Source organism: Magnolia sinica, chromosome 11, assembly GCF_029962835.1.
Source record: "Magnolia sinica isolate HGM2019 chromosome 11, MsV1, whole genome shotgun sequence".
NCBI classification, from domain to species: Eukaryota; Viridiplantae; Streptophyta; class Magnoliopsida; order Magnoliales; family Magnoliaceae; genus Magnolia; species Magnolia sinica.
In genome coordinates this window covers 80,409,331-80,428,617 of record NC_080583.1, presented here as the reverse complement: position 1 = coordinate 80,428,617, position 19,287 = coordinate 80,409,331, and the positions used below count along the sequence as shown (strand labels likewise).

Below are 19,287 nucleotides of genomic sequence, written 5' to 3'. Positions count from 1 at the left end.
GGTGCTCTGGTCCAAATGGCTTCTCGGGGGCTAGTAGACGTGGCATCTCCCTGCCACATCTACTCCAAGAGATTACCTCGCTAGTGAATGCCTTGGTACTGAATCGGCGGCCACAGCCTCAATCACGACACCTCCTTGAAGTCCTCACATCTAAACTCCTCCTTGATAGACTGCCCACTCATGCTAATGGACATCCATGCGGCAGCCTTCTTCCAGTCCAGCTGTGGGCTGCGGCAGGATGATCCCTTGTCCTCGAGCCTCTTTATTATTGCTATGAAGGTCCTTAGTTATGGCTTTAAGGTGTTGCCTTGTCATTCTCACCTATTGTATGCGGATGACAGTGCTGTTTGTAAATGACAGGTCGGACTCTTGCTGTAAAATCCAAGGCTTCTTGCAAAAATACGAGACGTAAAAAATTGATGTGAAGAAAATCTTTAAACTCCTTATCCGAAAAGAAGGAAGTGAAAGCCCCTATCGTACAGGAGACTAATCTGTCGATCCTAACCCTCTCAAGCAAAGCCGAAAGAAGAAGAAATGCAGCTCAAAGGAAAAATGATGCCAAAAGAAGAGGAAGTCAGACTCTTTTAAGTTTCTGGAAGTTTTCGGTTTCATAGTAGCTGATCTAGCATTAGTATGTTTAACATCAGAATGTCACCCTTCTATGGCTGGTGGTGGCAGTTCCTAGGCCAGACTTCCGGTGTTTAAGTTTCGCAACATTAGACCGGCATTTATTTGTTGGATGCAAGGTTGTTCTGGGAAATGAAATGAAATGGGAGTAAAAATGAAATAATCAGCATGAGAGGATTTGGAAGTACATGCGGTGAAATGCACTTTTGAACTCCCTTGGAAAGTCGCACGAGTAAACAAAGGTGCCGTAATGCATACAAGGTGTTGTCATGCATATGTCCGGTATACACGCGACACATTGATGTTACTCCAAAACAATCAAATTATTTGGTACATCACTAAAATTGCACCAAAAGAATGATCAAAACTGTCCAAAGGTTGGCCGCTTAAATAGACAGTTAAAAATGTTGGCAAGTTGCATATTTGTGGCCCTTAAGTTTGTGGCCCATTTGAGGCTTGAAATTTTCTCATTTTTAGCTTAAGTTGATATTTCAATGGACTTATTACAATCATTCTATTAAATATCACATACATACACCAAGTTGGGACATTAAAGCTGATTTGGGATATTACATATATTTATGTGAATATATTTAAAAATTCAAATGAAATCCAATTCCTCTAATTTACTCCCATCCAATCAAAATATTTAGATTTTAAATGCATTTTATTTACTCCCATCTAAACAAAATATTTAGGTTTCATATGCATTTTATTTTTTCTCATCCAAACACAACTGAGTAAACCATTTACTCCCAATTCATTTACCTCCAATTCTATTTCCCATTTATCTCCATTTACAAGCTCCCAAATGATCCTCGATGGGCTGTTTGGATGAGAGTAAATGGAAGTAAATAGAGAGAAATGAGATAAAATGGAAGTAAATGACATTTGAAATATGTTTGGATAAGAGTAAATGTAGGGAAATGAAATGAAATGTGAGAGTAAATGGGCTTGCAAATGAAATGGATTTGGAAGTAAATGGGATAAAATGCCTTTTTGAGCTCCTTGAGAGTTGCACAAAGTAAACAAAAGTGCTGCTAGTATGTCCCCATACATGGCACACTAATAATACTTCAAAATAATCTAATTATTAGCTACATCACTAAAATCACACTAAGAAAATGATCCAAACTGTCCAAATGTTGACCATCTAAACGGATGGTTAAAAAACATTAGCAAGATGCTTGTCTGTGATCCTTACTGTTGTGGCCCACTTGAGGTTTAAAATTTCATCTTTTTTGGCTAAAGTATATATTTTAATGAGCTCATTATAATCATTTTCTCAAATATCACATATATGTACACTTGTTTACGATGTTGATTTAAGATATCATATACGTTCCCGTGAATATATTGAAAAATTCTAATGCATTCCAATTCCTCCCTTTACTTCCATCCAAACAAAATATTTGAATTACAAATAAATTTCATTTACTCCCATCCAAACACAATTATGTAAGCCATATACTCCCAGTTCATTCACGTCCAGTTCCATTACCCATTACCTCCATTTACACAAGCTCCGGATGAGAAAAACCACATTCAGATTCAAATACCTTGGAAGGTGTGATTTTGAAAAATACCCATATGAATATTTGATGTTTCACACTAGAAAATCAATGACAATCATGAACTGGAAATCCAAAAGGCTGGAGCAATCACAATCACCTTGCAATGCATGGAAATTGAAAGTATCAAAGAACATGAACATGTAACCGCTCCAAGTAATTGCATTGAGGCTTGCGGATATCATTTACCCGCACAATTAAGCAGATTTCAATCTCTCTTTAGTCGGATGGTTGGCTGAGACATGTTTTCCTCCTATCTGTTTCATTTTATAATTATGGACACGTGGCATATGTGGACGCCAATCCAGACCGTCCAAATCTTGGGCCCCGATATGGATGGAGAGGATCAAAACTGGTAATGATCCGATGATCTTAACAACCTGATATGCCATGTTTTATTCTCAACTATCCATTTTGATGACCACCATCTTGATGGTTGCTATTTTATTCTCGCTGCGACTTTGTCTATGATCCGTCCTTGGCCAGTGCGCATGGTTTGGTGATCTAGACGGTTGATTTGATGGGCCACCCAAATCCAGCTGGTTAACAACCCTACTACCTTACCCAATAAAACGAGTTTTTTTTTTTTTTTTTTTTTTTTAAAAATTTTAAATACGGCGTCTTATTCAAAATAAACAGATTAAGTCACGTGTTATTCGTACGTGATGTATGACACGCGTATTAGTTTTATGCCATGCATGCATTTCCTAAGTAATTTTTAAGTGCCTGTGTATCATATCCCAATCTGCCAGAGTATCAATCTTCCTCTTAGTAAACTCATGGATGCCGTAGGTGCCTCTGCAAGTACTTATAGAATAAGGATATTCTACCGAGTGATTCACCTGTGTGTAGGAAGTTATCCACCTTTACGTGGGCCACTTTGTTGTGTGTACGCCATCTGACACCGACCATTAGGCGATGCATGGTGACCATGGAATGCCCCAAAAGTCAGGTCTATATGACGTTGGAATTGTAATCAGTGTACTAGATTTCACAACTGATACGGGTCACTCATATGCAACTCCAATGTCACGGGTAAAAGGCGCATATGGATGGATGGCATGAATAAAACACATGCATTAACTTGGGGCTTCGAAATCCACTATTTTGTAGGTCCCATTTTGGATGGAGCATCATTCCAAAGATCCAAACAGGGATGTGATATACAATCGCACAGTAACGGCATAATGCATTGTACCAACACTACAGAAAATTGCTGTTACGGATCACACAGGGAGACCCAAGAAAGGGGAATTATAGTGTGGACTCAATGGTGTTTGGTGAACCAGACCGTCCCATGGTTCTAAGATTCAGGATGAGAGTCTGATGTGATTCATCCGAGTTTTTACTCAGAATCAGGTGAGTTGGGCTGATTCAGCCTCGACTCAGACAAGTCCTGAGTCTAACTCAGGACCAAGAACGAGTTGATCCAAGTCGCTGAATCGTTTTAACCATGCATTCATAAAGCATACTTACTTGTTTTGGTGTATATTTCATGGGGAATGATTCCACTACAGTGTGGAGTGGCAACAAAAAAAATAAAATAATAATAATAATAATAATAATAAAGCTTTTCAGGCAAAAGTAGCCCTTCTTCAGATTACTACAGGTTTCGACAGGAAGAGAACTTAGTAAGAAATGATACCCACAAGTTCCAGCCATTCGTCCATTGGAGAGCCAATCGAACACAAAAAATGGGCAGAGTCGGAAGCTTTACATGAAACTCACCCCAGTAAAAATTCATGAAACAAGATGACCAGCATTAATACCACCCTGTGAAACTAAAGCGGCATGCATCTTCCAAACTCCAAACCCAAGTGAAAGAATTGCACTTACATCCCCAGTAAAAGAATTTCACTTGCATCAAAATCTACTCAGACAAACAGCATCTTATATCTTACTCCACCTCTTTGACTGCTCATTGCCTGGAAAATAGAAAATGCTCATAAAACATTAGATCTTCATTCAAAAAGATCATGCTGAAAACAAAGCTGAGATGGGATGAAGAAACAGACCATAATGTGTGAATCCCGGCAACTGAATCTGCACAGCAGTCCAAATTGAAGAAAAGAAGAAAGAGTTGATGGGTGGCACTTCATAAAATTCACCACCATCAAGATATTCATCCCAGGGATAATGCCTGGCTTCATTCTAACTTCTAAGCAAAAAGGGATGAGCACGGAAAAGAAAACTCATCAAAGATGATTGTGTAGCCCCAAAATAAAGGCATGTATTTCTGCCCAACTAGAGACCCTATAAAGAGTGCCAGTCAGTCCCTTCCAAGTAGATGGGACCCCTTCAATGAATTCCTTCTGTTTCTTGACCAAAGCAGGGAACAAGGGAACAAAAAAGACACCAAACTGACGACCCACTCTCCTTAGGGTTGAGCTTGATCCGATGACAATGCCCACGTCTGCTTCAAGCAGGCAAAGCAAGTCACCCACCGAGTCACCAATGTAAACTGATATACGTTTGCCGCCTTCACTACAGTTCTTCAAGATGTCTTTGAAATCCCGAAGCTTGTCCATGGGAGATTCCACCTTCTGCAGGATTTTCCCCGTGGAAATAGATTCTTCATAAGCAAACTCATTTGAGCGTACATTCAAAACATTTAAACCTCCTGCTCAAAGCAAAGAAAAAAAAGTTTCTCATTATCTCCCAGCAGCAACACAAAAGTATTCATTTGTGGTCCCTATTTCTTTAAAATGAAAGACAATAAATATAGCAGGTTGTCTCTTCAAATTCAACCCATCAATCATATCATCATCACAGAGTGTCCTTTTCGGCAGGCATTTGGGCCTCATGGGGAGAGGAATAATCAGTGCTTCCATAATCATAGTGGGTTAGTTTTGGAGATCTTTAAGATGGAAAAATAGGATAAAATGGACTGAGCCTCGAATATTATAGCTTGCCTCTCGTCTTTATCCTGGATAGTCTTGTAATTTGTCTGTGACCTTTTTTGGCCTTTGTTCTCTTTTAATAAAATTGTTACCCTCCACCCCCCCCCTCCAAAAAAAAAAAAAAGAAAAAGAAAAGAAAGAAAAAAAAGAAGGGAAAAAAAAAGAAGTGTATAAACATTCAGAGTAAATGACAGAATAGGCATGTACCAAGCTACGCATTGGAAGACTATATTTTACAAGTTCAACAAGTTCTGAGAAAATTTTTTTACCTGATGAAAAAGCTGACCTAATGAGATCTCCACACCAACAATATGAAAGTATATGGACATCTGCATTAAGCTCTTCCTTCTTCTTTACAATCTGCTGGAAAAAACCCACACAACCATCTTGGAGAATTAGGCGTTCCCCTGCCCGTTTTATGCCCTCTAAATTCAAGCCCTTCAACACTCCAGACTCAATGACTCGAGAATTTGCTCGTTTTTCGAAGTCCGAAAGCTGCTCAAGTGCTTTACATAGACCTTCATAGTTAAATGCATTCACTGAAAAGCAATGGCAGGAAGCAAAATATAAATAGCGCCTCCTCATAAAGCCTCCTTTGCTTCTTCCAGTATTGATTAAAGAAATGAAACTGCAAAAGGAACTGCTTTCAATTACCTCTTTCACTGGGCATAATGCTCTGTATCCACTGTTCATGTTCCTCAGTATATTGACTAGAAAGAACATCCCACGAGCTCCTTAGATCAGCTGACGACTTTCGAACAATTGGATTTTCAGGTCCACTAGGATCAGCTTTGGGTGCAGTTAATATCGCAATCTCTGCTAAGATGGCAGAGGAATCAACAACAGTACACGTCGAATCAAAATCAGAAAATATAACGAGATGGCGCTCCGCTGGCTCCTGCATTCTTGAGAAAGGGACTACAGTTCGATGAACAATTGGCTGAGCAGACAAAAATTCTATCAGAAGATTCATAGCTTCATGATAAAGCCTTTCTATGACTTCAAGCTCCTCCCCCGTCAAAGAGATACTTAGTTTGTCAAGCATTTCCTCAGTTTGCATAGTTGCTGCCTGTGTTGGTTCAGAAGGACAACAATGCACAGCCATACTTCAGTAAAAGTCTTTTAAGACAGTCGACAATATTGGCAAGTATGTCAGATTAAATACGAGCCAAACCTCAAAACTTTCAGAGGCATAACTGCCAATCCACTTCTTATAGGGGTGACTGGTTTCTGCAGGATCCAGACATGACTGAAGCTCCTTACCTAAAAAGGCATAGAGCCTCATGCAAGGAGTCACCGCTCCTAATGTATAAGCAGCAAGTTTTGTCTTCTCAAAAGGAGTTGCAATTCTGGCAGGGCCTTTTCCTCCTTCAACCTTTCCTGAAGCGGTCGCTAGCAGGAAATCTGTATATTTAAGAGTCGCAGGGTTCGGAGAGCTCTCTTTTGCAAGGTCCACACCCCATTCCTGCATAACTGGTTTCCATCACCGAAGTACCATTGCAAAGATAATATTCTTCAAAGACACAAAATGACTGGAAAAGCAAACACGTCAATACCGCACTTGAAAATAGGGGCTCAAATCTCCTCCAAATATAGCACAAAGTGCAGCCATAGAACATAAAAGTCTCTGGTCTGTGTTCAACTATGTAGATAATATCAAGATGTTGTTACCTTCTCAACGTATGTTTATCACAAATCAAATCCTAGATGGGTAAAATCCTGTAACTTGCCTCAACAGGTGTAAGGGTACCAAGTGAAGATGAAGTAGTTTGGGTGTGTGCAACACACACAAACTATTTAGTAACCCTCTACCCAACCTAACAAGGAGCATTGCTGCATGCAATGGAGCTTTCCTTTTCCATTCATCATTTCTTCCTTTATTAGGCATTTATTATCAGTTGTGGGCATAGTTCACTTAGATATTGTGCAGTGTTGCACGTGTGTCTTCACATATTGTTGTATGTGTCATCTCCCTCTTAACCATCTTTTAAAAAAAAAATTAAAAAAATCCCATTTTCTTGGGTGTTTTAAATTGGCTTATTATATGAGCAGAAATATTGCATTATTTAAAATAAAAAAATTTAGAGCATTAAAATCATGTTTATTTATTAAATATTAGAGCATTAAAAAATATTTATTAATTAAATATTTTTTTTTTCCTACAACACAGTTTATGCCACTATACAATGGAAACCTATTATATATAGTTATTTTTTGTAATATTTTTGAGTCCCAAGTTTTTAATCATGTCTTTTAAGATCTTCCGAAGTTTCACTAAAAAAAAAATCCACATTTTCCTCATATTGACTCAAATAGTGATAAATTCCCTAGTGTCTATGATTTTATCAACGATATCGATGTATGCTTCCATATCTCAGGTCTCCAATACATGCAATACTAACAATCTCTTGAACACTGCCCGCACACACACCCACGAGTGCACACCCACCCACCCACCCACCCACAAGAGCAAGCACACTTCCACCCACACCCATAATGTCTATCCCACACCCAAGCATGCATGCTCATGAATACACACTCTTCTGGAGAGAAGAAAATAGTGTTATAGAAAGACAACAAAAAGATTACAAAGGGCAAGCACTTTCAAACAATAAATGATGAATAGAAGAGTCATTTCCCTTCCCTAAAAATGCAAGCAGATGATGCCAAAGAAGTGCTTCACTTAACTCTCTAATGTCCTCCGCCATCTTCCCGATCTCCAATGTATCCACGATCCAAGGATGCCCAATTAATGGCACTTTAAGAATCACCTTCAGTAATTGCAAGGGCCTTCATACAGATGAGTTCATTTAGGCCTGTCCATAGAGCCCTGATTTCCACCTCATTCAAATCACAAACCAATAGGACTAACAAAGACTCGATGAACCTCCCTGGTCATCCCTTATGATATCTCTAGTTACCGCTTGGCCAAGGTTGCCCCTTGAGCACCCATTAAAGTTTAGTTTCTGGATCCCCCTTGAAAGAGCCTTCCAGGTGGTGTGGATTTAGACGAGAATGGAAATCATCCTCCATAAACCACATCCAACATCTCTTCAGATCATTTTTGGACAGTACAATAAATTAGTAGTGTACCGAAGTCCAATGAATTTTGCCATCACTTCGGTCAAGGTTCTAGTCCATTTATAAAGCCTCTATTATTCATGTCTTTCCATATCATCCCCCATAATGCGGGAAGGGATAAGCACCACAGGCTACTAGCTCTCTGACTTTTGAAACTGAACTTCCATGCATGTAGGACACTATCCACAGATGAAGTCATCATTCAACTCTCCCCAACAAGTTTTTTTTTTTTTTAGCCAATCCCAATCCCTCGATCTATCGGTCGAGTGACGAAGCTTACTTATTTATACCTAGGAAAGCTAAGTTGAGAATGTTATTCCACATTTTCTTAGAAAAGTGGCAATGAATGAAGAGATGCCTGTCTCCTCAACTTTAAGACAAAAACCATTGACGATATATCTGTCCGCTATTGAGAGAGATGATCCAGCATAAGAACTTCATCTTTCTCTACCACCCAAGTAAACATGAGCTTATAGCATTGCATCTCCCACACCCATGATTCTTCTATAGAAAGACCACACTAGAAAGGGCCATTGTTCAAATCAAGGAACCTAATCCTATCACTAGGTTGAAGAATCCTCCAATAGAAGTAGCAACTGAGAAAATGAGTCAATTTCCACATCATTCAAATTTCTCCTAGAGTGGGATGTACCAAACAATCAATCATGCATCCTCAAGAACATCCATCAACCATTGTCTTTTTCCAGCTCCAACCTACAGAGATTCTTAAAAGCATTTCCAAAATAACCATCAGTGCACCAGTTCTCTCCAAAAAAAAGAATATGAGACTCGTTATCTTCGAAACCATACAGTCTAATCCCACACTGGTATGAAGACATCCTCCAATAGAAGCAACGACTGGGAAGGAGTTGACTTCCACTTTGTTCAAATTCCTCTTGAGTGGAATGAACTGGATAACCTGATCACCCTCCCTTAAGAAACATTTGTCAATCGTGATATCCTTTTCCACTACCAACCTATAGAGATTCTCAATGTGTTCCTTCCCAGTTACCTTCCCCAAAAAGAATTACAATATCCATTATCAACCCCATACATGATGCCCTCTTTGAATTTACAACTGCCCTCCAAACCCCTACCCTCGAGAATTGACATTAGGTTGGAGCATCCAACAACCATCATGGAGGCCATATTTAGAGATCATCACCCTCCATAAGCTATCCTCATTTTGCAAGAACCTCCATAACCACTTCCTAAGAAGAACTGTGTTCATAGTCTTCAATCTTCTAATTCAAAGGCCACCCATATCTCTCGGATTGCATACTTCGACCTGATAAGATAAAACTTCTCTTTCTCCTCCCTTCCCTGCCATAGTAAGTCTCCTTGTAGCCATTCCGATATATCCAACAGGCTTTTTGGATGTGACAAAGGGGCATATAATAGATTAGCAAATTAGAAAAAGGTCACTATGATTTATTATAATTTCACTCCAACAATAGATACTTTTCTGGATAGTCTTCTTTCCACATTGATACAAAGTGGAAGGTCAAGTTAATGAGAAGGAACCAGCCCTACAACCCAAGATCGCTGCAAGACTTGCCACGAAGCTCTCCGTCATGTTTACCCTAATGATTTCTTACTTGGACCAGTTCTCCTTTTGATATGAAAATACCTCATTCCATCAGACTTCAGCCTCGCAATATATTCCCTAGAAGAATCACATGCTAAAAACGTATTGTCCGTGAGCTGAAGATACAACACCTGAAAATCCGATTCATCTACCTTTAAAACAGGATATGATGCACTCCTCAATTCTTTTCTTCATCATTCTGCTAAGTACCTTCTTGACAATTACAAATGGGGACAGGAAAGTAGGTCTCCCAGTCTCAACCTTCTCTAACGCCTGAAGAAGTGTTTTGAAGAACTATTGTTCAGAAATAGTCACTACCAAAAAGAAGAAAATCGAGAATTCCAGGAATTCCTGGTTTGTTAGGATTTCCCTCGAGAATACAACAAAAAAGATTGAAAATTAGAGACCATCTCAAGCAGCACCTATTATCATTATGGATCAAGGGGATGTGTAGGATGACTCTCCATTCGTTAGTGTAAGGTGTTAGTTTGGGTTCCACTTAGTCCATTTCTTTTCTTCTTCTTCTTCTTTTACAAGGGGTAAGAAAAAAAAAAAGGATGCTAAGGCACAATTCCAAGTGCAAAGAATAAATACCCCAAGAATCCACTTAAAGCCCCTTGACTTCTATCCAAGAGCCTTAGAAGCACACACCCATTTAATTACAAAACAGTTAGGGTATGTTTGAAATGTGGGATTAGGTAGTATTGCATTGCATTAGGTGGGATATAAATTCCATCTAATGTTTGGAATCGATGGGAAGGATTGGATTAATCCAAGTATTTGACCTTTCAGTCCCAGCAGAAGATGCAATGAAATTTCTGGTGGATTTTGAAATCCACAACACCTGTGGCCTCACATTTATGCATGTGTTTTATCCACATTGTCCATCCATATGCGCCATTTGGAAGTGACACTCGAGTTGCTTATGAATATAGGTTACCGACATCAATTGTGAAATCCATCTAGTCTATTGATTACATTTCCAGCATTGACCAAACATTGATTTCACGTAATACGATGTTTTTCCCGAAGGAAGAATTTGTTCCCAATCGTGGGATTGGATGATAAAAATACAACGGCATTTTCAGACATATAATCATTATGTAATAATGGTGTTAATTCCATCTAATGCAATGCAATGCATCTTTCCAAGGAGGCCCTTAGCTTTTAGAAATACCAAATTTGGGAAACTTGACTTGTCCTAAAAAGCCTGATTATTGCATACAAGCCACACCGTGCAAAGCACTGCTAGCATGGATAGATGCCAAATAATCAAACTTCTACTACTGCCTTTCCTGCCCCCATGTCAGGCCCTCATTAGCTCCACCGTAGGTTTGTGGCATAACCAACATTACCTTAAGGAGTGAAAATAAATAAATAAAAAAATCCCCAAATATAATCAGTAAACAGGCAATGGATAAATAAATGATTCATCGATTCTGCCTCATTCAAACACAAAAAGGCACCCATTCGTAACGCACATTCCTCTCTTACTAAGATTATCCATAATGAGCCCTTGTTTTTACCCACTAAACAGGTGAAAGCTAGGACCGAGGAGGGCCCTTACACTTCGAAATAAGGGAAATGTGTCACAAGGGCCAATAGAGTGAGGACAACCTAGAGCCGAATAGAATGACTTGACTAAAAGCCACCCCAGGGTATCAACATTGCTAAGGTATTCAAAAATAGTTACATAACAGCCATGTTAATGGTGGTAACCGTTACACGTTATGACGAGATCGTAACGGCCGTTATGGAAACATTGACCCATAACGGCCGCATAACAGTCCTGTATAGGTTTTTTTTTTCCTAAACTAATGTGTAACGACTGTTAATCTTATGAAAAAAAAATTGTAATGGCCGTTACAGCCCATATCGTAACGATAACGGCAGTGGCTGTTATGACCGCCATTACTGTTACATAATACCTTGATCATTCAACACCCAAGAAATCGGGTCAATCCCATAATGATGGGTGGGGCTCATAAGGCAGGTAAAGTCTTCAATCTCTTCCTCAGTCTTGCTTTTGCGAAATGTCAAGGTCCAAACCAAAGTCTCTACAACTTGAGATATGGGATTATCTCCCTCAAACATGGTTATCAAGATTCATGCTCACCAACACACCTACGCACGTGCGCACCTTTGCACGTGTGTCATGGGTGTCTAATCTGAACGGTCCATGTGATGTGGAATCCCATGAAACCCTAAGAGGCAAATTTTCACCCTGATCGAGAATTCTCATGGGCCATAGCAAAGAGAAATGCAAATCAAGGGAGGAAACTATTTTCATTTTTCATGGTCCACCAAAGTTTTGGATCAAAGTAAAACTTGGGCCCGGGGGGTTTCATGAGGTGCTGCTTCACATGGACGGTTCAGATTTCGGATCCACATCACCTATGATGGGTTCTCAAAAAAGTTCGCACCACTTCTGTGCGAACTGGTGCGCAGGTGAGCATTTCCCGGTTATCAATGGGCTAGTTTGGCCCATTGGACTTCCAAGCCTAGCCCACTTTAGGCCAAGCTTGGATTGGAGTATCTAGGCCGAGGACCAAGCCTAAGCCTAATACTAAAGCCCGTTTACTAAGTAGGCTAGGCTCGAGCATGTATAAAGGCCCGTCAGCCCCAGCCCAACACTTTAAAGACTGTCAAGGGCATTTTTATAATATCAAACACATTATTAAGGAATTACATGGGTTCTTGAAATTCCAATGACTTAAGTTAGGTAGCATTCAATGCATCAAGTCCTCTAGGTTTGAAAAAGGAAGTCTATTCCATATGGAAATGATGGTATAAGAATAACATGCAACACCTAAGCTTTGTGGGCCAACCTTAATATTATGTCACATTCACTCCATCCATTGGTTGTGCCACCTTAATTTAGTACCTGAATTTAATAATCAAGTCATTCCAAAACTCAGGTGTGCCACACTACAGGAATAGTGGGAATGGGGGATCCACCATAGGAACTTTCCCAAGGCCCACCATGTTGTTTATATTCAATCCAACCTGTTCACTAGGTGAGCCCCAGAAGCATGAGGAATCTCAAAACTTAGCATCGAAGAGTCCCTCCTCGTGCATGAGAAGTTGGCAACATCAAGGAATCGAATGATAATGGTTCCAACCATGTTCCATTTGTTCATCCTCGTGGTTGACGAGATGAACAATTGGAGAGCCATGACTACACTTGTGAATTGTGATGTAAAACTTAAGATTCTCTAGTTATACAAAGAATCTAAGAATTTCAATTAACAAATCCAAGATTCATTAGAGGAAGTTTCTAGAGATCCAAAGATAAGTACCTAGAGAAGTGCCACAATCAAAGAAGATCCACGTGAAGGGTTGGTTGATGAACTAGTAGATGAATCTATCAACGGATGGATTAGTTAATGGATCAGACTAGTGTTTTAAATATCGACGATATCAGCTGATATACCCCATGATATATATTGTATCACACCTGTGTGATGTGAAACGCACAAGTAGTGCGATATATCCCACATGTTCAATCCGATGAGCATTTTCGATTTTTGACCCTTTTTTTTTTTCTTCTGTAAATCATGTTAAATTAGTGTGAAATTGATATTTGCATTCATGGATTGAGAACTTCAATTTCAAGATTTGGAGGAAATGGGCCAAGTTGCGGAAAATTAAAAAAAAATAAAATCAAAATTCTCCAATTTCTCGCAAATTGGTTGCTATCTGTGTCCAAACATAAAATCAAACATGTATGTAACTTGATCTAGTGATTCTTCTTTTGCTTTTGAATATATTGCTTGTGATCCCACACGTCTTCTTACATTTATAAAATATATGAATAGACTTTGAATATACTTGCATCAATTCAGTTAGACAACACATAAATTAAGACCTCATACAAAGAAAACCTATTATATGCACTTGTTTTTTGTAATGTTTTGATTTATAAGTGTGTATTGATGCCTTTTTTAGTAATCACTGAAATTTCATTGAAAAATTCGACCAATGTCCTAATGTTTCCCCATGTTTCCAACAACAAAAATACATTATGCGATACAACTAGTATATCCCATGTGATAACTGATGCATATCTATATACCAAGGGTGCGATACGTAACACAATACAGATATTTTGAACACTGGATCAGACAACGTATCAACAGTTAGACTGGTGGAGGATGAGATGAGCAACTCAATGGTTGAACAAGCGTGTTCTACGATATGAGTCAAAGATGAGACGGACATGTCGGTCCCATCCCAATGACAGTTAGAGCACAGAAATCGGAGTCCAATAGTGACATAGCAATACCATGTAAACAAGGAGCGGATAGACTTGCAAATCCAGAACTACAAAAGTGGAAGCCCACACCTAGCATATGTAGTACAAAGACAAACGAAAACGTGGCATGATCTACAACACCATTTGATGCAAGTGGTAACCCAATGCATGGGCCTTCACGGTCAACTACTGCCAACAAGGAAGACACATTATAAAGGTAGATTGCTATTGTCTATCCAGTCAAAGATGAGTTCCTTCCTATTGGTGAGGAATAATGCAAGCATGAGCGATCGCAAGAAGTATGAAATGAAGATGTGGGCCCCAAAAGCCTAGTTTGCCAGTGGTACAACACATCTAGTGGGCCCCACATGTTGAGTTATGCAGCTTATGTTTAGAGATTTTTAAGAAATAACTACCCTTTGTGAAGGTCTAGATTGGTTCTTTTAGGTCTTTATCTAGTAAAGATTTTGAAGGACCTTGATGTGATATTTAGTCATTCATGGTTTCAATTTTGAGAGATTTGTCTCTTAGAAGATATTTAATACAATAAATTAATATCTTAATCTTAAGTGATATTTAATAAGATAGATTAATATCTTGGAAGATAGAAGTTCGAGATAAGCATAAGAGAAAAAAAAGAGGGGAGAGATCTAAGTACACGTGTGTGGTAATTTGTTTTTCTTTTTGTTGTTAAAAGAGTAATTGAGTTTTTATATGTGTGTCTTTATACATGCCATATGAAAGGAAGATTGGAATAAAAAAATAAAATAAAAGAGCATGAGTTTAGGGAGAAATATTCTCTTGCAAAGGGAAAAAACCCTATAAAATTAATCCCTTTGAATTGTGTAGTGTGTGCAAAAATATCTCATACATCCTACATCAATTGGGGCACCTTGGCTTGTCTCTTTTTGTGCAGTTTGTTTTGCTTCTCAAGTTTGGCAAGGCGACAAGAGGGTCACCCTTCGCCTCTATTCTCATCTTTTGTTTTCTTTCAATGCTTAAACAAAAAGATGATGAGAATAGATGAATAAGGGTTTGTTTGGCACCGTGGATTCGAGGGGATTTGAGGGGGTTTCAAATCCCTTGGTTGTTTGACAGCATAAAGAAACCAGTGGTTTCAAATCCCCTCCTTGAGGGGGTTTCAAATCCACAGTGAGAGCTTGGATTACATCTAAAATCATTTCAATAGTTGCAGGTGTAACATGTGTGTCACTATACACTATCATTCTATTGGGCACATGACCCTCTAATGATGATCAGCACCGTCTAAACATTGTCCATGTAAATCAACGATTAAAAATCGTTGGTTAGTCACTCAGACATGATCTTGTGCTTGTGGCCCATCCGAGACTTGGAATTTCATCATTTTCGGGCAAAGCATATATTTCAGCAGGCTTATCACAACCATTGTGTCAAAAATTACATATCTCACTAATTAGAGATATTAAAGTTGATTTACTAATTTAAACTCAAACCCCTGTAAATATACCATGCATAGGTACTTTTGGATTAAAGTTGATTCACACTACAGGGTGCCAAACACACTGGGAGGATTTCAAATCCAGGGGGTTCCGAATCCAGGGGGTTCCAAATCCAACCTCCCAAACAGGCCATAATGCGATCTTTTATCCGTCCACTCCCAATGAAGCTAATAGCTAAAAAACTTTGACATGTAGCACCAGCCTCTCAGAGGGATAATGGCAATGAAGGAAGATCACATCTCCCTACCAACTCTTCTCCTTCTATGAATTTTTTTCTAGAAATGCAATTAAATCTCGTTTCACGTCCGCCCAAAAATTTGGTGAAAAGCCAACATGAAGCCATCTGAAATATCAAAGATGGCTTCCTAATCCCTTCTTCAAAAGAGCTACGTTCTTAACATATCCCATTAGCTTTCTAATTAATATTTGGTTAAACAACAAGTTATCGAGTTTTAGCTACACCCAATTTCCACCCCGCACAATCTCGTGTACACTATACTCAAAAATAATTGCATTGCATATTTCTTCCCGATCATCCAATCATCCCTCATCCCCCAACTGAAATAAGGCCTACTTCTAAAACCAGTTCATTCCATGCAAAAAAGGGGTTAAATTCTTTTCTTTTTTCTTTAATCATAGAAAACCAACCAAAGGTCCACAAATACTTAGTTGGAGTGCATAAGGTTTTTGTTTTTCCTAGTCGGTATCATTTCAATAGCCACATACACAGTAACAAGTCTGAAAAGATTAAATGCACCTAATTAAGCATCTAATATATGCCATGTTCATCAAGTTCAATTGAAGGTGAGCAATCGAGTATATCTCACATCATAAATTGTTGTGAGATGTGCTCACGTGCTGCATTATCACGTGCCACACACACACACACACACACACACACAGAGGAATTATGATCTTTCCTTATCCCTCAACATGAGTACGTGATTCATCAGCAGTTTTTATGCTACTAGAGACAGAAAAGAGAATCACTGGAGTAGTTTGAAACTGTGGGCGTCCCATCTCACTATTTTTTATGCTTTGTCCCACTTGATTTTAGATATGCCTCTGTTTTGGCCTCCTAACATAACATGAGCTGCCACAAATGATAGATGGAGTGGATGTCACAAGGACATCACAGTGGGCCCCACATGGTTTTTTGTTGGATGAAATTCTTACGGGTTGCATCGTGTGTGGGCTACATGCATAGGAGAGGAAATGGTGCGTACTACTCTCCCGAAAAATTGAAATGACAGAAAAAACCCCAGTTGAAGGGCCAGACGCAACCACTATTCTTTGTGTTTTAAAATTTCTCAAGAACTAATTCCAGGGGTAAAAACGTTCACCAAATTCTCGTGTTATATATTATAGATATAAATCTTCAAAGTTCAAACCAAGATCCTAAGGCCTCGATGCTTTCTTTGAAATTGAAATGACAGGAAAAAACCCAGTTGAAGGGCCAGACGCATCCAGTATTCTGTGTTTTAAAATCTCTCAAGAACAAATTCCAGGGGTAAAAATGTCGACCAAATTCTCGTGTTATATATTATAGATATAAATCTTCAAAGTTCAAACCAAGATCCTAAGGCCTTGATGCTTTCTTTGAAAGAATCCCTTGTTTGTAAAGAGGTCTCAAAGCTTTCTCTCAAGAGCAATATGATGCTAGAAGTTAAGAATTTCTTGTAAATACTTTCAACAGTATGATATGAAACTTAGAAATCATGTACATGTTGCTTTATGATATATTGACTCCATAGAATAGTATGTGCCAAACAAGGTAGTCAAATGCCTAAAATAGCCTAAGCAACTGGCACCTTCTTGGTATCTGGAGGTTGCCAATGAATAGATCATGAACTGCTCTAACTGTCAAATCTTTTGAGGTCCAAACAAATCAAAACATAGTACTTGCACATGTCAAACCATCAAATACCTTGAGTTCAATAGAAATCAAACCATCATAAGTCATGTGTTGGAAACAATAAATCAAGAATCCTGATATATCTTGGCAGCATCTTGCTTGCCTTTCATGAGAAGTAAATTTCTCCGAGCATTAATCCTCTTCAACGGTTACTTTTGTCTTGACAGATCCGGTTTGCCTTCTTAAAATGTTTCTCTTCCTTTTTTTTTTTTTTTATTTACATTTGCATTGCTTCGTAGCAATATGGGAAACACTGCAACCAGTTTGAATTCAAGTCTGATTGCAATTGGTGGCAGAAACATGCCCTTTCAGGACATGATGATTTCAAAGAAAAGCGGCCACCCGCGATGGGTTTTCTAATAGACGTTGAAATGTTCCAAGAAACATCCAAAACGGACCTATACGTTAAAAAGAAGAGTCTACTTGGATCCGATATGGATTTCTAATTGATGTAGAAATGTTCCAAGAAACATCCAAATGGACCCATACATTAAATAAATAATTTAAAAAAAAATTAAATTAAATTAAAAAAAAAAAAAAAAAACAGGCTACACGGATCAGATATGGATTTCTAATGAATGTTGAAATGTTCCAAGAAACATCCAAATGGACCCATACTTTTTTTTTTTAAAGGAAAAAAAGAAAAAGAAAAAGAAGAAGAGTCTACTTGAATCAGATATGGAAATTATTGCAAATAGAAGAACGCAAAAAGCAATTCAAACGTCCAAATAACACATCAAACCAATCAAAATAAAAAAATAAAAAGGAAAAGAAAAAACTCAAAATCTTACTTTCATTGAGAAATCATACATTTTCTTCTCCTCCAAAGCCCTATTCCTCAAATAGCATATCGCCGCCTTTGCATCGTCATCGTCTGCACAATCCTCCACCATATCATACCTAAAAAAGAAAAGAAAAATCCTAATTCAACACAATCTCACCAAAACAAAGTACCAAACCTAACCCTAAACAAGAAAAAGAAAGAAAGAGAGAATGCTCAAGAACTCACGCTTGCACGAAAGCCCTAAGGAAATACACATCCTGTGCGATGTATTTCCGGAACGTCTCCAATTCCAATCTTCCAGAAGCCAAAGACAGAACGAACGGTGTATACGCGGCGAAGACGGATTGCTTCTGGAACTTGATCCAGAACCGATACGACGGACCTTCTACATTCCGACCGACACCCATCGCTGAGAAATTGGGATGAGATTGCTTTCGTCCCTCCGTTTTAGACGGGGACAGCTGATGCCCGATACGCGAGAATCTCATCAGGAATCGGAAATTTCGGCGAATATGAACCCTTGATTTGGAGAGAGATCCAAGGGTTCGGATTTCGGAGGAAGAAGGAGAGCATCAAAACAGAGAGAGAGAGAGAGAGCTTGCAAGAAAATGGGAGGAGAGAGAGGTGGGGGAGAATATTTATGGGGGAGAGAGAGGTCGGCGGTTCTGTTTACTTCACGGTCTTCTCGTGAGTGTGGGAGCTGTTCCAAACCGGACCGGACCGGCGGTTGTAGTTCGAGAAACTGTACGGTGGTTCGCGCGATGGGAAAATGAAGAGGAGCGGATTAGCCGTTACCCGGGTATATGTTAATGGGTGTTATCCTAACCGTGTGGGGCCCATATTTATGTATTTTTTATATATCCATGCCGTCCATCTCTTTTTTAATCTAATTTTATTGAAACATCCCAAACTTTAAGAAAATGAAAATCTATTTTGGACCACACCACTAGAAACATTGATAAATGACCATTAAAAACATTTTGTGGACCAAAATTATTTTTTATCAAGCTGATAATTGTATTTTCCTTTCATCAAGGTCTTCTTGACGTTATCAAAAGGTTGGATGGAAAATGAAAATTACAGAA

The 19,287-nt window shown here is 38.8% G+C and overlaps 1 protein-coding gene across 2 annotated transcripts; it reads right to left on the bottom strand.

Annotated features, from left to right (window-relative positions):
* Positions 1 to 3,640: 3,640 nt before the first annotated feature.
* LOC131219463 (bifunctional TH2 protein, mitochondrial-like) lies at positions 3,641 to 18,973 on the bottom strand. 2 transcript variants are annotated; one of them, XM_058214613.1, is made up of 8 exons: positions 18,428 to 18,973; positions 18,210 to 18,318; positions 6,273 to 6,563; positions 5,753 to 6,167; positions 5,368 to 5,637; positions 4,214 to 4,818; positions 4,035 to 4,123; positions 3,641 to 3,909 (listed from the first exon to the last, which is right to left on the bottom strand). In XM_058214613.1, the coding sequence occupies exons 1-6, from the start codon at positions 18,688 to 18,690 to the stop codon at positions 4,394 to 4,396; spliced, it is 1,773 nt and encodes a 590-aa protein (XP_058070596.1). In that variant the 5' UTR covers positions 18,691 to 18,973; the 3' UTR covers positions 3,641 to 3,909; positions 4,035 to 4,123; positions 4,214 to 4,393. The 2 variants fall into 2 exon arrangements, with proteins under 2 accessions (XP_058070596.1, XP_058070595.1); XM_058214612.1 differs by having other exon boundaries at positions 3,641 to 4,123.
* Positions 18,974 to 19,287: the final 314 nt, after the last annotated feature.